This window comes from Anomaloglossus baeobatrachus, chromosome 5, assembly GCF_048569485.1.
Source record: "Anomaloglossus baeobatrachus isolate aAnoBae1 chromosome 5, aAnoBae1.hap1, whole genome shotgun sequence".
NCBI lineage: Eukaryota > Metazoa > Chordata > Amphibia > Anura > Aromobatidae > Anomaloglossus > Anomaloglossus baeobatrachus.
The window spans coordinates 92,933,217-92,947,912 of record NC_134357.1 but is presented as its reverse complement, the minus strand read 5'-3'; the positions used below and the strand labels follow the sequence as shown (position 1 = coordinate 92,947,912).

At 41.9% G+C, this 14,696-nt stretch overlaps 1 protein-coding gene across 1 annotated transcript in view; it reads right to left on the bottom strand.

Annotated features, from left to right (window-relative positions):
• Positions 1–1,074: 1,074 nt before the first annotated feature.
• Positions 1,075–14,696, bottom strand: part of IPMK (inositol polyphosphate multikinase) — a 68,584-nt gene continuing 54,962 nt past the window's right edge. Inside the window, exon 6 of the mRNA XM_075348719.1 lies at positions 1,075–8,570. Within this exon, the coding sequence (XP_075204834.1) occupies positions 7,960–8,570 (611 nt within the window). The 3' untranslated portion in view covers positions 1,075–7,959. The remainder of the gene's footprint in view (positions 8,571–14,696) is intronic.

Sequence of the window (14,696 nt, the reverse complement as noted above, 5' to 3'; positions counted from 1 at the left end):
GGTTCCTAATATATTTACCCATTAGGCATGCACATTGTTTGTATTGAGAGTTTTTTCCCCCCATTCTTTTATAAGCTGTACAGATGTCTTTACAGATATAGCACCGTTGTTATACACTATATACACACACCTTGCTGTGAATTTCTTAGTTTTCTTCCAACCTAAAACAAAAATGATTGGACCATACCTCATCATCTCCTGCAATTTCCTCCTCTATGGCTTCCCAAGTAACACTCATCTAATCTACGCTTTACTGCACTGCCCGATCAATCTGTCTTGAATAATTCTTTGTCAAGCCCATCATTAACCTCTAGTTGTCCAGCAGATCCCGTCTATACTAACACTGACCTATAAAGGCCATTCATTGTCTCCCCCGTACATCTCCAAATTAATTTGAGAATATCTCGACGCAAATTCCAATCTAAACAAGATCTTTATATTCCTCCCACAAAATTCTGCAAGACTTCTCCTGAGCATCCCCATCATCTGGAAATCACTTCCTCAGCGGAATAGATAGCCTGCCATGATCGAAGCCTGCCATGATCGAAGCCTTACGCTATAACCTGATAGCAGTGAGCACCCTGCATGGCCTAAACATCTCCAGACTTGTCTCACATCAAGCACATCTGGGACGTCATTGGGCGGCAATTGCAAAAAAAGAGAGCTGCCATTAGCGATCTTGATGATTTGCATTCCTAAGTGCATTCAGCGTGGCAGAACATTCTTCTGACAATCATTAATATACTAAATTATATGTGTAGGTTAATTGATGGGATTAGTCCCCATATTCGGTATTGAACAGAACGTTTTTGAAGCTTTTGTTGCCATTTTTCCATCATTTGCCTAGCATTGACATGTCTATCCATCCTGCAATTTCCAAAAGTAGTGTTTGAATTGTAATTTCAATGTGAAGTATAGAATCATGGCCTAAAGTGATGATTTCACCACAATTTTGAAACATTTCAGCAAAAAGCTGCAACGCGATAGATTATGTTGACATGATACAAACAGGAAAGGGGTTCATTATCCAAGGAATAATAATAAATACAGAATAAACACAAGCAAAATTGTAGAACAGATTTTAATAGCAACTCAGGTATGGCAAATATACAGTTAATATATTTAGCTAAATACCACTTACATTACAAAAAAGTGGATTAGACCATTTTGAAAAATAAATGTCCACTAAGATCACAGGTAAAATTGTATATCTGCATGTAGTGACCAAGATTACCAAAAATTAAAACATACAAGTTATAATTACATCAAAATAACGCTTATACCATTTGTCGTACAATCTTTTAATCAAGTACAATAGATTTTAGTACTGGAGTTTCTATGAAAAGTTATAAGATAAAAACATTTCTATTCAGTTTCCAGATCTCTCATACAACTTGCAGAGATTAAAGTGTCGCCGTGCATCCAAGGTTATCGTTCAATGCAAACATTCAAAGCCTTGTCACATTGCAGCTTCATGGAAAAAGTGGTGAGATTCATCGAGATTTCAGTCGGTACAAAATTTTAAGAGTTGAAAAGTTAAGACTTAAAGTTAGGCTTTATTCACACTGCAGTATCAGCTGGCCGTAATATGATTTACGCAAGACGGCATATATGTAGTAAGAATGACACCATTTCCAGATACTTTTCCCCAAAGTAAAATTGTTGAGAGAGTTTTCCAGTATTCATGTCGGGGAAAGGTCTAATCCTTTAGGCACTACATATACTTTACAAAAGCTATAACTAATGAGGTCTTGCAGGATCCTCAAACAGCATTAAGATGCTAGAAGAATTTCTTCAATAGGTCTTTAGAATTCCATTTTTCTGATACAGCGTCAATTGACTAGAAGGTACGGAGCATATGCAATGAGAGCATGCGAACCAGCACGTGTTGCTATACCGTCCAGCCAAAAGAGCAAGGCCTGAAAGGGGAAGGTAGTGAGGAACTTGATGATCCACCAACACAAATTGGAGGGGTGATGAGACGATCTGCCCATGTTAGTATGTCAAATACATGAAAACTACTAGAACTTCTGGTGCACATCCAAAATTCATATGTAAATTATAAATTATAGAATTAGCAGACGTCCAGAAGTGGCGAATAATTCCATAGAATTTGAATTTCTGTATTAGAAATATGGAACACTTAAGGTCTATGAGAAGATAAATCTGCATAATATTAAGCAAACTTGCATTCAAGGGTGGAGATTCATAAGAATTTATGAATAAAAAAAAAAAAAATTATATATTTAATGTCTACTTAAGACTGCAGGACTCAAAAAACAAAAATGATCACTGAGGGTTTAAGAGCCATAAGGAAAGTGAGGGTCTATAAAGTTCATGCACTTCTATCAGGCGACAGTAGCGTACGTTGCATTTTATCTACAATTCAGGGGGCATTTTACATACACTAAATGAAAGTAAAAAAAAAACAAAAAAAAACCACCCATTACCTTTCCTTGGGTAGCAAATACTTTAGGCCTCTACATCACTGATCTAAGTTACTGCTTGTCCTACAAATTATCCATTTGTTTTTAGCAATGCGGGGTACCTGCATTGTAAATCGGCTAAGATACCTGGATTCCTTCGAACCTTTTACCTGAGCTTTTGTCCATTCACCAGGTTGTCTTTTTATGCAGTCTACAAAAATCGCAAAACTCTGATATTGCTATAAAAGCACCAAGAATATTAAAATTGATATTTTGCTACAGAAGACCTTATAAAATTAAAGAACCAGGATTCCTCTACCTTCATAGAAAATGACAGAATAAAAACAAAAAAAAAAAAAAAAACAAACAAACACGCCTAGAAAACACAAGTGGAGGAATTGCCCATTGAAGTAAATTGTTTTGTTTAATCTCCAAATTAAAGATTATATTTGGGAGTGGAAGGTTTTAGATTAAATTCAACAAGTGGTCATGTTTTATGCCCATCAAGAACTTTGTATTTACCCTTCTAGTGTATAAGAATTTATAAATCAGAGGATCAAAATCTATAGAAAAATGTAATAAAAAAAAAAAAAATAATAAATAATCAGTACACATCTATATATTCGCATTACAATTTGTTGCAAAATTGTGAAAAAAATTTGTTTCATAAAGCACATATCGCAGTCTTAAGCAACAGGAAAGTCAAAATCAGTGAATCAATCAATGCAGAAATTTTGAAAAATTCTAGTCTATTCCCTTTATGGAGTTAAAAGCCAAGCAAAAGGATTCCATGTCATGTAGTTTAGGAAAAGCACAATGTTATAAAATGCCCGTGTAAGAGCATTCCAGTTTTCAGAATATCAAAAAGGAGGTGTCCCCCCCCACTCAGTATTTACACCAGGACTTCTACCATGGCTTTAAGCTTTATTGCTTACATAAAACATTAAACACCATATATGTTCAATGTAGCCTGAGAAGGTAAAACTAGAGTAAACCTATTGGCTCAAAAAAAAAAAAAAAAAAAAAAAAAACACCTACAGGAAGAAGAGTATGTGCTGGAGAAGAAGTCACCGAAGATATAAAAGTGTAATAAAGTCACAGGCTTAACCAGTTCCTGACCAGGCCATTTTCAGTATTTATTCTCTTTCCAAGAAGCATATTTAAATTTAAATTTTTTGCATTTTTTTTGTAGGACAACTATTTTCAAATGTCATTGTACCATCTAATATACGAATAGGAGAGAGAGAGAGAGAGAGAGAGAGAGAGAGAGAGAGAGAGAGAGAGAGAGAGAGAGAGAGATATGGAGGGGGAGAGGGGACCAAAAAAAAAAAAAAAAAAAAACCCGCTTCTATAGTCTTGTTCAGTTCATGTTCCTCGTACATGTTCAGTTCATGGAGTAGTGACAAAGCCTAGTTTTTGTTTTTTTTGCACTCCAAGCAGACGTTCTCCCTCTTATACTGCACGATACGTAGTGCAAGGCCACGGACTCATACTACACCAGCAGTAAAGTACCACCTCCTTAAGCCTTGCACTAGGTACAGAGTGTACAAGATTTACCTGGCATGTCCCTTCAAGACAAATCATTTTATTTACTTTTTAAAAGACCTCTATAAGGGTCATTGAAAAATCAATGAAGAATGCAGTCATAAAAGCTTCTGGGCAAATTAAGATCCCGAATGATTTTTTACAATGTTTTAGAAGCTGCAGCAACCTTCTATCATTTCTAATGAAACGGCAGGTACCACTTTAAATAAATTACTAATAATGAAGTGAAGCATTGTAGAAAGGCCTTGCTCAAGGTTTAATCACAACAGCAAAAAAATTAATGTAGAAACAAGTAATGAGATGAAAGAAATAAGGTCTTGTAAATGATAATCAGTCCCCTGCATACACCGACCCCTATATCATCCTGCATGAATCAGAGCCGCCAGCACAACCGCAGACAGGTAAAAAGGAAAAACTAAACATTTCACGGACACAATAGCAGTGTTTCAGGGAAAATATACTTTAAAAGACACGGCCAGAGACCATAGAAAGAGACCAGACTTGTCGGACGGCTCCTGCCATCGCTGCTGCAGATGGCGGACGAGGCTCTCCCCTGTGTGTTCATATTGAGAGACCTGTCAATCACCTACAGCAGCATTGGGAAGAGACGGCCAGGGGTCGAACTGGGCTAGAGTTATCTTTATGTGCCACAGATCTTTACAGGGAATCAGTCACTAGGTTTTTGCTTCCCCATCTAACAGCAGCATAATGAAGGGACAGAGATCCTGCTTCCAGTGATGTGTGACTAAGATCCCTTTCACACATCAGTCACAATCTGTTTTCTAGACATATCAACAGATCCGTCATAGATTGAGGCTAAACTGATGCGACAGATCTGACTAGCTGGGGGCTAATAAATTGGAGCATGCTCAGTTAAAAAAACAGAATCAGTCGCCGGATTCCGCCATTTGATGGGTGACTATGGATCCTGCACCCATAGGCTTCCATTCTACCAAATGGCGGATGGCAACGGATCTGTCGGTCAGTTTTTTCAACGGACACAAAAAACGTTACTTTGTCCGTCGTCTGACGGACAAACATTTTTCGACAGATCTGAACGACGATTCAAACGTTAGGCCATCCATCGCTAACACAAGTTGATGAGAAACAAACGGATCCAGCGGCATCAGTAGCCAGACCCGGGTTGTTTTTTTTTTTTTCAAAATTCAACGGATTGTGACTGATGGCAAAAAACTGAGTTGTGAAAGGGGCCTTACTGAGCTGTTTACTGTCATTTTGATAAAAGCAATGTTTTCTCTGCTGCAGATCTAGTAGTTATACAGAGCTCATGAATATGCTGGACTACCTCAACTAGTCCTGTAATGATAATCTACTGCTGATTAAACAGCAATCATCAAAACTACACAAAAACAGCCTAGAAAGTGTCGCTGGAATCAGGATCTCTGCCCCTAGATTATACTGCTCTCAGATTAGGTGGCAAAAACCTGATGACAGATTACCTTTAAAACGAAAATGACAGCTGAAATTCCAGCTTCATTTAAGAACAGTGTATGAAACAATTCACTAAAACACTCCAGCGTTTCAGAGAAGAAAATGAATAAACTACCTGGCTGTAATTGTGCAGTCAGGCTCTGATTCTTGCTTTCTCCAGTTTAGGCACATGAAACAAGTAGTGGGTTTCTTTTATAGTTGTGTGCAAAACTTGGCCTAGTCCAAACGCAAATTTAACCATAAAAGAATCATGATCATTTTGGAGGCCCCAGCGAGATTGGAGAGAGCCTTTCCTCTGTTGGCCACCCCTTATTTTAATGGATTAGTGGGTACCTATGCAATGATACTACTCATCCAGTCACAGCTAATAAGAAATAGGAACATAGAAAGAATATTGGAGTATGGAAAGCAAGCATCATATATTCTAATAAGCACAATAATGGTGTCAAACAAGAGCTCTATTATAAGGGTACATTGTGTTTCTTGCATTGTCACCCCATGGGCCATATTGTACCATTTAAAAAAGGGACCCTACAAAATGCTCCATTTGCTTTACTGTTTACAGTCATTTCATTCTATACTGGAGATCTGCAGAGATAAGGTTACAGCTTATGCTATATGGTAATCGGCCATCATTGGGCAAGTACAATGTAAATGAGTGACCAGTTTTTTCAGCAGAACCTACCCATCTCAAATACAGATCAGTGCAATAATGCAGAAAATAAAATAGCATGAAATGTAAGACACTGCAGATAAAATATACCTGACAAAATCAGAATAAAATTTAGGAGTCCCACATTTGCCGTCTAATTTAATGCTGCTTCTAAGGTGCACATCAAAAACGAACATAAACCAGCAGGCAAAAATCAGATCCAAGATTTGCAAATAGAAAAAAAGAAATCTATATCTATATATAGCACAGAGCAATTGTTGAATTTCCTAGCGCAGCAATAAAATGTTAGGGTTTATTTCCTTTGAGAGGTAGAAATCTTCTTTATCCAAGCAGCATATGATTGGTCTGGTAATAGGAATGACACTGTTCATACTGGTAATTCAAGATTCAGATTGAATATTTCATGGACACAGCAAACACCTTTCATTTTCACTATAAATATTCAGAGAACAAGACTAAAAATTGGACTATGTGGCAGCGCAGCATGAAGCTTGCTGGTCGTCACACTGACCGGTGAAAAGGCCATGGATCCCACTTCTGCAGTTTGGAGGGGTTGCCCTTTTCTCATTCCCCTTGCTCACCCTACCTAAAAATAAATAAGCCTATACCTACCTCTGGTGCGGCCACAGTTCCAGCGATGTCTGAACCCAAGTTCCCGGAGTCAACGGGACAGTTATAACTCACGGGCCAGCTTCCTTCTCCCCGCCTTCGGACGTTTGAGCAGGAAGTCAGCGTAGCGCTCACATCCTGCTGAAATGTCTGAAGGTGAGGAAACCGATGTGGGGCACCCATTGGTTTTGGGGCCCTGGAACGCAGCTTCAGACATCGCTGGAACTGCGGTCGCACCGGAGGTAAGTATAGGCCAACTTAATTTTACAGGGGCTAACGAGAAAAGGGTGTAAGTAGTGGACAACCCTTTTAATAGTTTTCAGGGAATAATTGGTGGAAGAGGCCAATAGTGAGATACACCACATCAACTCAAGAGTGATGTCTATTTCTACTTTCAAACACAGATTTCTCTACCAAGCCGACACTCCATGACCTCCAAGTTCTTTCACCATCTCATCTCTCCAAATCCTACCACTTTTACACCACTTATCACTAAGGCGCTAGCTAGGTTTACACTTTGAACGATTTACCAAAGTCTCCACACCTTCTCAATTAAGCCATTAGTTACATTTATGAACTAGTATCAAATTATGAAATAAGTTCACAATCACACAAATTTGCATGATTATTTGTTTCTTCCCATAGACATCTAATAAGTATATTTACATATATATCCATTTACCATGGGAATTTCTAGTTTACATCTCTGTAAACAATTAAATAGGGGTTAAATATATGGATAAATGGCTCAGTATCAAGATGGATGCATCTTAGTTATAAGTATCTCTATTTTTACATCCATGTAGAATGTTTCTCCCCAAGACCAGAACAACATCTAGCGACCTCTGCATGAAGGCACGGTTTCCTTTATATGGAGGCTGCCCATATGCAAAATATGGTCTTGGAGGAATGGTCCCATTTTTAACCAGAACCTGTCAAAGGCAGCCATCTCCACCAAAGCACCAAAACCTCGCCTCCCTTCCATCACCATCATCCACTTTGAGAAGAAAGTTATCTAGTTTGCTTGCCCTCCATAATATCTCTAATGCCTACATATCACTTCAATTTTCCTGAGTAAATATTATAAAAAAGGTAAACACCTCCCACCAAGATGAAAAAAAAAGAAACCAGGAATGAAGAATCACAATAAAAAGGGGGGGAAAAAGGGGGTTACCACAATTACAAGTGCAAATATTCTTGAAGGTATGTTCTTGATTATCTGGTCATTGGTTCCCAATCAGAATCACATAAAATCTATTCATTTAGAATACTCTGCAAGACTGTGATTAAATTCTTCAATCCATAGATATACCCAAGGTCTTGGCCAACACTAGGAAAGACATGAGCAAAATCAATCATCCTCACGTCAACTTGTGCGCTATCCCTAGTCGCTGCTGAAACCGGGCAAAGTACATTTTCCAGTTTAGTGAGAAGGTTTCCATTTAGATGCTCCTGTGGAACACTATTTTGATTTTTCGGGGTTGAGTCTTCACCTTCCATGAAGGCTTCGCTGTGTAGCCTTTTAGGACACGTCTTTTTGTGCACTTTATAGATTCTACAGCGTTTTTCAGCCAGTTCCTCGTTTTTCCCATTCTCCATAGAACTTATGATGCTGATGTTATTATTACACTCTGTGACCTCGTCACCTGTAAGCAGCTCCGTGGTACCGACTTTCTTCTCATGAACTTTTCTGTCAACAACCGACTGTGGGCAAGAACCATCATACACAAAGAGCAAGGAGCTTGCATAAAAGTGGAGCGTGTCCTGGTCCTCAAACCACTGCAGAATGTGCTGCACCTTCTGGAGGCAGGCGGACACAGCATCCTTCCTCAGGAAGCAGCCATTGTGGAAGAATTTGGATAGACCTTAAAATAATAAAAAAAAAAAAAAAAAAAAAAAATAAACAAACTTTATTTAGTGAAGGCGACTTATTCTCTTGCACAACCCAAAGCCTAGTGTATCTGTACAGCCCGGTGTGCAGACATATCTTACCACAACAGATCAATTCAACAAGGAGATCAGGACTGTAGGTCTGACTTAAAAGGGGGTGTTCCAAAGTCAAAATAAATTCTCTTGTAAATCCCCATCTATTATTTAGTGCCATAATGTAAGCCATTTTCTAATATACTTGTAGTAAAGATTCTCTAAACTACACTAACTACTATTCTAATGCACCCCCCCCCCCCAATTACTTGTCTGATGACCCTGCATTTGAGAATATCATTGCATGCTGACATACTCAAAGTGAACAGTGATCAGAGGCTGTAGTCACTGTTATAGTCTCTGCCCCCTACGTCAAATGAAGTGTCATCAGTGACACTTGTTTCGGGGGCTGCTCTGTTAGGGTGTCCCTCCCTGCTCACTGTACGATCCGCACCGACAGCATCCACTTTGTTGGCTGAAATCAGTAATCAGCTGGTAGCAGAGCTGTGTCAATAACCGGCATGCAAGAGACCAGTGATGACACTAGCGGGGGCAGTGCTAGTATCCTTAATGCCAGATATAGACAACGCTCTGTTGCTGGCAGATTATTACTGATCTGAGCCAACAACAGAGCAGATGCGGTCACTGTGCAGATTCCACGATGTACAGCGAGCAGGGAGGGACAGCAGCCCCTGAAACAAGCGTCTGATTTATTTCAGGGAGGGGACAGGGGCTGTGACATTGACCACAATCTCTGCCCCCTATTGACACCGTTGCGTATCCCAGTCATCACTGGGATTCTCAAACAAATCATGGAAAGAGTGTAGTTCGGAAATGGTAGGAAATTATAACAATATTAAAAAATAGCTAAGATTATAGGCCTAAATTAATAGGGCTTTAGATAGAAATTTAGTTGGACTTCGGATCACCCCTTTAAGGAATATCAACATTTTTAAAGGTCTTCTGTGATTTTACATTAAGGCTGGAAACACACTTCTTATATGTGTAAAATCGGTCCGACTTGCATGAAAAAAAAAAAAAACTCGGCCGATTTTAGTTCACGTTAGGTCAGTGTGCAATGCAAGTGCGATGCTTTTTTTTTTAATTGTTTCCAGGCTAGCAGAGCGTGTGTAATGAGTGTGAGCCGTGTGATCCTTTTTTTTTTCTCAGCAGCTGTAATCTGCCATTCAGCTCTGCTACATGGCCGCTGACAGCAGCCACAGACAGAGACATGTAGCAGAGCTGAATAGTCGCTGACAGCAGACACAGACAGAGCCGCACGATCAGAAAGTCGGATGAACTTCACCCGACTTCATTGTCATCCTGCGGCTCTGTCTGTGTGGCATGGCCTGATTTTCGGTCACCGGTGAAGGTCTCACCGGTGACCGAAAATCCTCTGAGTGACCGCAGTGAGCCGCGCGATCAGCGGTGTCGTCACTGAGGTTACCCGCGGCCACAGCTGAAGTCCTCCCGCTGAGATCTGTGGCCGCAGGTAATCTGAGTGATGTCATCGCTGATAGCGTGACTCACTTCAGTCACTGCGGGGAGCTCACAGAGCGGTCGTGATCTGTGACCGCTCTTTGTCAGCTTCCGATGTAGCAGAGCTGACAGCGTCGAGGGACCTCTGTGGATTACGTCGGACATGGAAGGGTATTTGGGGTCTTGAATAAAGTGGTGAAAGAGGTTGGGTTTTTTTGTTATTTATTTCAAATAAAGGATTTTTGGGTGTATGTCTTCATTTTGTTAATCTTACAGGTTAATCATGGAAGGTATCTCGGGGGGGGAGACGCCTGCCATGATTAATCTAGGACTTTGTGGCAGCTATGGGCTACTGCCATTAACTCCTTATTACCTCGATTGCCACCGCACCAGGGCAATTCAGGATGGCCGGGTACAGTTCCGGGACAGTCGCATCTAATGGATGCGGCTATTCCGGGCGGCTGCTGGCTGATATTGTTAGGGTGGGGGGGGCTCCCCAAAACGTGGGGCTCCCCATCCTGAGAATACCAGCCTGCAACCGTGTGGCTTTACCCTGGCTGGTATTAAAATTTGGGAGAACCGCACGCCGTTTTTTTTTTTAAATTAGTTATTTAATTTATTTTACTGCATTATATAGACCCGCCCACCGGCAGCTGTGATTGGTTGCAGTGAGACAGCTGTCACTCATCGTGGGGGCGTGTCTGACTGCAACCAATCATAGGCGCCGGTGGGCGGGGAAAGCAGGGAATACGAGATTGAATAATGAGCGGCCGGCTTCAAAAGAGGAGAAGCTGCCGGAGCAGTATGAACGCCGTGCAGCGCCGCGCCGGTGATCGGGAAGTATGAGAGAGCTGCCGGTGATCGGAGAGAGAGAGAAATGAGTGAGGGCTCACAATGTCGATCAATCTCTACGATTGTCCGACATTGTGAGATCTCACTCATTTCCAGTGTTTTGAGAAACATGCGATTAATGTATTTAGAAAAACGAATGTCACTAGGATGGTGTGAGTGCCGGTCCGTGTGACATGCATTTTTTTCATGCTCCTATAGAGTTGCATTGGAGAGATTTGCGCGAGAAATTCTCCAAAACGCAGCATGCTGCGATTTTTTTCTCAGTCCGATTTGGACTGAGAAAAAAAAATAGATTGGAGCTGCCTCATTGTTTAACATGTGTCTGTGTGCAATGCGAGAATTTCTCACATTGCACTACTGCGAGAAAATCGCAAGTGAGAAGCCTGCCTAAGTATGTTGTCTGGGACTTTTATACTGATGACCTATCCTTGCAGACATGGTCCTTTGTAGGAATTTCACCCAGGACTCCACCAAAGCACCAATGCTAAGCACTGAGCCACTCATACTCTTCAAACCATTATGAGCTTTCCAAAAACAGGCCATCAATCTATATTTTATTTTTTACTACAGTCATGGCAGAAAATGGTGGCCCCCTTGAAATGGTTCCATAAATTGAAGTATTTCTCCCAGAAAACTGAAATGACATTTTGTTATACACGTTTATTTCTTATGTTTGGATTGGAACAATAACTATGAACAAACTTCTTCACATCACTCAACTGGAGTTTTGGACCAAACTGCTCCAGGTCTCATCTGAAGGTGCCTTCTCCAAACAGCAATTTTGAGATCTCTCCACAGATGTTTAATGAGATTTAGATCCGGACTCTGCTGGCCTTTTCAGAGCTATCCGGCATTTTGTTTCCATCCATTTCTCGGCGTTTCTTGAAGTATGTTTGGGGTCATTGTAGGGGGAAAAGGTAGTGTGTCTTATAAAAGCGAACATTGCCATATGCTGAATTAGGACACTCACATGAAAAGGCAACCTTCGCGGCCCAGTGGAAGCTTGCAGCGGGCAGTCACATCAAGCGGGCATTCAAAGGAAACATGGGGCAGTGTCTGCCACTGATAATGAATGCTACGTCATGTTTCATGCTCCGCAGCAGCCGGGGACCTTCTCTACAGGCAGAGGAGAGAAATTCTCCTCCTCGACAGGGCTGGATACAGATTGGTGGAGGGCACTGCCTTCATCAGTGTTCTGTCCCTGACAAGATTGTGTTTCTGATACGAAGGATGGTGTAGGCCTTAATAAAAAGATCTATTCTGCAAATTAGGTGAACTAAGATACTAAGGGGGATCTCAGGGCCGACGTGGGAGCTGTAGATTACAAACCACATCATCCTTTAGATTACATGGCATCAATGGGTATATTTTGACTGATGATCAGGACGTAGTCGTGGGATATAGACACTCCAGTGACAAGAAGTAAGGCACTTCATTTTATGAAACAATTTCAAGGGTGCTAACACTTCTGGCCATGACTGCTGCTCCGTCAGCATACAATGTTTGGTGGTTTCAGCTTAGCTGAACTGTCTAAATGAGTCTGAAATTTGCCCCTGCCTCATCGGGGTCCAACACAGCAGCATTATCCCTCTTCTTATTTAGATTGCCTTCAGATTTTATTCAGCACCTAAACAATTTTAAAGGCGTTCTGCCAGGTATTCTTTACTATAGAATCTGCAGTCAGCATAGGGTAGATGCTAAAATCAGAACCATATAATGGTTTAGACCAGATTCAGCATGCTTCCATAATATACTGGATACGAATATTACAGAACTTTAATGGGTGCAGAATTCGTCTAAAAACAGCACTGCATAGCACTATGAAGTGCTTGCTCCGAACATTTTTTGCGGCCTTCATCAGTAGATAATGGGGGAGTTGAGTGTCAGATCACCGCCAATCGGAATTGAATGAACTATATTAAGGATATATAATCAACAGTGGCATAGCTAGAGTCTGATGGGCGCCGGTACAACATTTGGACCTGAGTGTCCACCTGCATGTTGGACAAATATTTGGGAATGTGCAGTGTTCAGATCCTATAAAGACAAGCATGTCACCCACCCTGGGCTCATTCAGGTATATACGTCCCCTATAGGGCTGAGCGGATCTGAACTGTAAAAGTCCAGATCCGCGCGGTTTCAAAGATTTCAGGGTGCCGGACCCGGAATTCCGGGTGCACGATCCGGATCAGACACTGGGGAAAGTAATGAAAAATAAAGAAAAGCAAATAAAACAGCGTTTCATACTTACCGAGTCATATCGTCACACTGCTTCAGGGTCGCGCATTCACTTCCTGTACTGTGCATCGTATACACAGCTTTCCGTGTTTCCCCGCCCACCGGTCGTACTCTCGTCTGTGATTGGTTGAATGCACACACGCTCCCAGCCCGTGACGGTATCTGCCTGCTGTGCAATCATCACGGCTGTCATTGTCTGCACAGCCTGCGGTCGCGATCTATGGCCGCTGGCTATGTAGCATAGCTGAAGCGGCGTGCTACCTAGTGTGGATTACGCTGGACCTGCAGGGTGTTGGGGGTTAATAAAGAGGTGAAGGAGGATGTGTGTTTTGTACTTTGTTCCAAATAAAGGATTTTTCTCTGTCTGTTTATTTACTGTCATTTACAGGTTAGTGTGATGCAGGTATCTCATAGACGCCTGTGCTATCACACTAACCTAGGGTTTAGTAGCAGCTGTGTGCTGCTATTAACCCCTTATTACCCTGATTGCCACCGCTCCAGGGCAATCGAAGAGCCGGTATTGCACCAGGATTGTCACATCTAATAGATGCGACAATACCAGGCGACTGCGGGCTGAGACTACCAGCCCACAGCTGGCATTATCATGGCGGGGGATGAAAATTAGGGGAGACCGCACGTCTGTTTTTTTTTATTAATTTAAAGAAAAAAAAAGCCGCAACACCGGCACAGCCATGCACACTTCTGACAACAGAATACATGAGTTTCTGAAAGACATGCACGTTCACCATACTGATCCGCAGACACTTGCACTGCTTTCCCCACTCACCGGCCATCCTGCCGCCTGTGATTGGTTGGAGTCAGCTGACCCGCTGACACTCAGGGTGGGGGCGCGTCTAGCTGCAACCAATTACACGCGCCGTTGGGCGGGCAAAACAATGAATATTAAATTGTCGGCTCCAGAAGGGAAAAGCGTGAACCAGATTGAGTTTGCTGCAATGACACAGCCTCGGGTGAGTACACCCCACGCGCTCCTACCCCCCGTATCTCTTCCACAAACGTTTTTAATCTCCGGATTCTGGTTCCCATAGATTTATATGGGCACCAGAATCTGGAGCGTATCCGGATTTTTTTTCAACTCGGCAGGGATCCACTGGTCCCTGATTTTGGGGAATTCGTTCAGCTCTAGTCCCCTATCACTTTATGCTCACCCACCCTCGCTCCCATGATATGCAGTGTCCTCCTCTGCAGCATGACATCACTGCTATGTGTCGCCCATCACTGACAAGCAGACAGCTGCTGCTGGCCTCCGAGGCTGGCAGAGTATTGCAGCGCAGGCACCCAGGGGTCTCTGCACCGTAATAGATTTCAGCTTAATGTGCATTTGAGGACGTATACACGGCTGAAATTGGAGTCTGTGGGCCACGCATCCGCATAGCCCAATCACCCTCAGTAACCACAATCGTTACACCCCTGATCATGAATACATCAGTTCTGGATAGCCCCCTTTATATCTGGAAGCTGGAGACACATAGATTAGG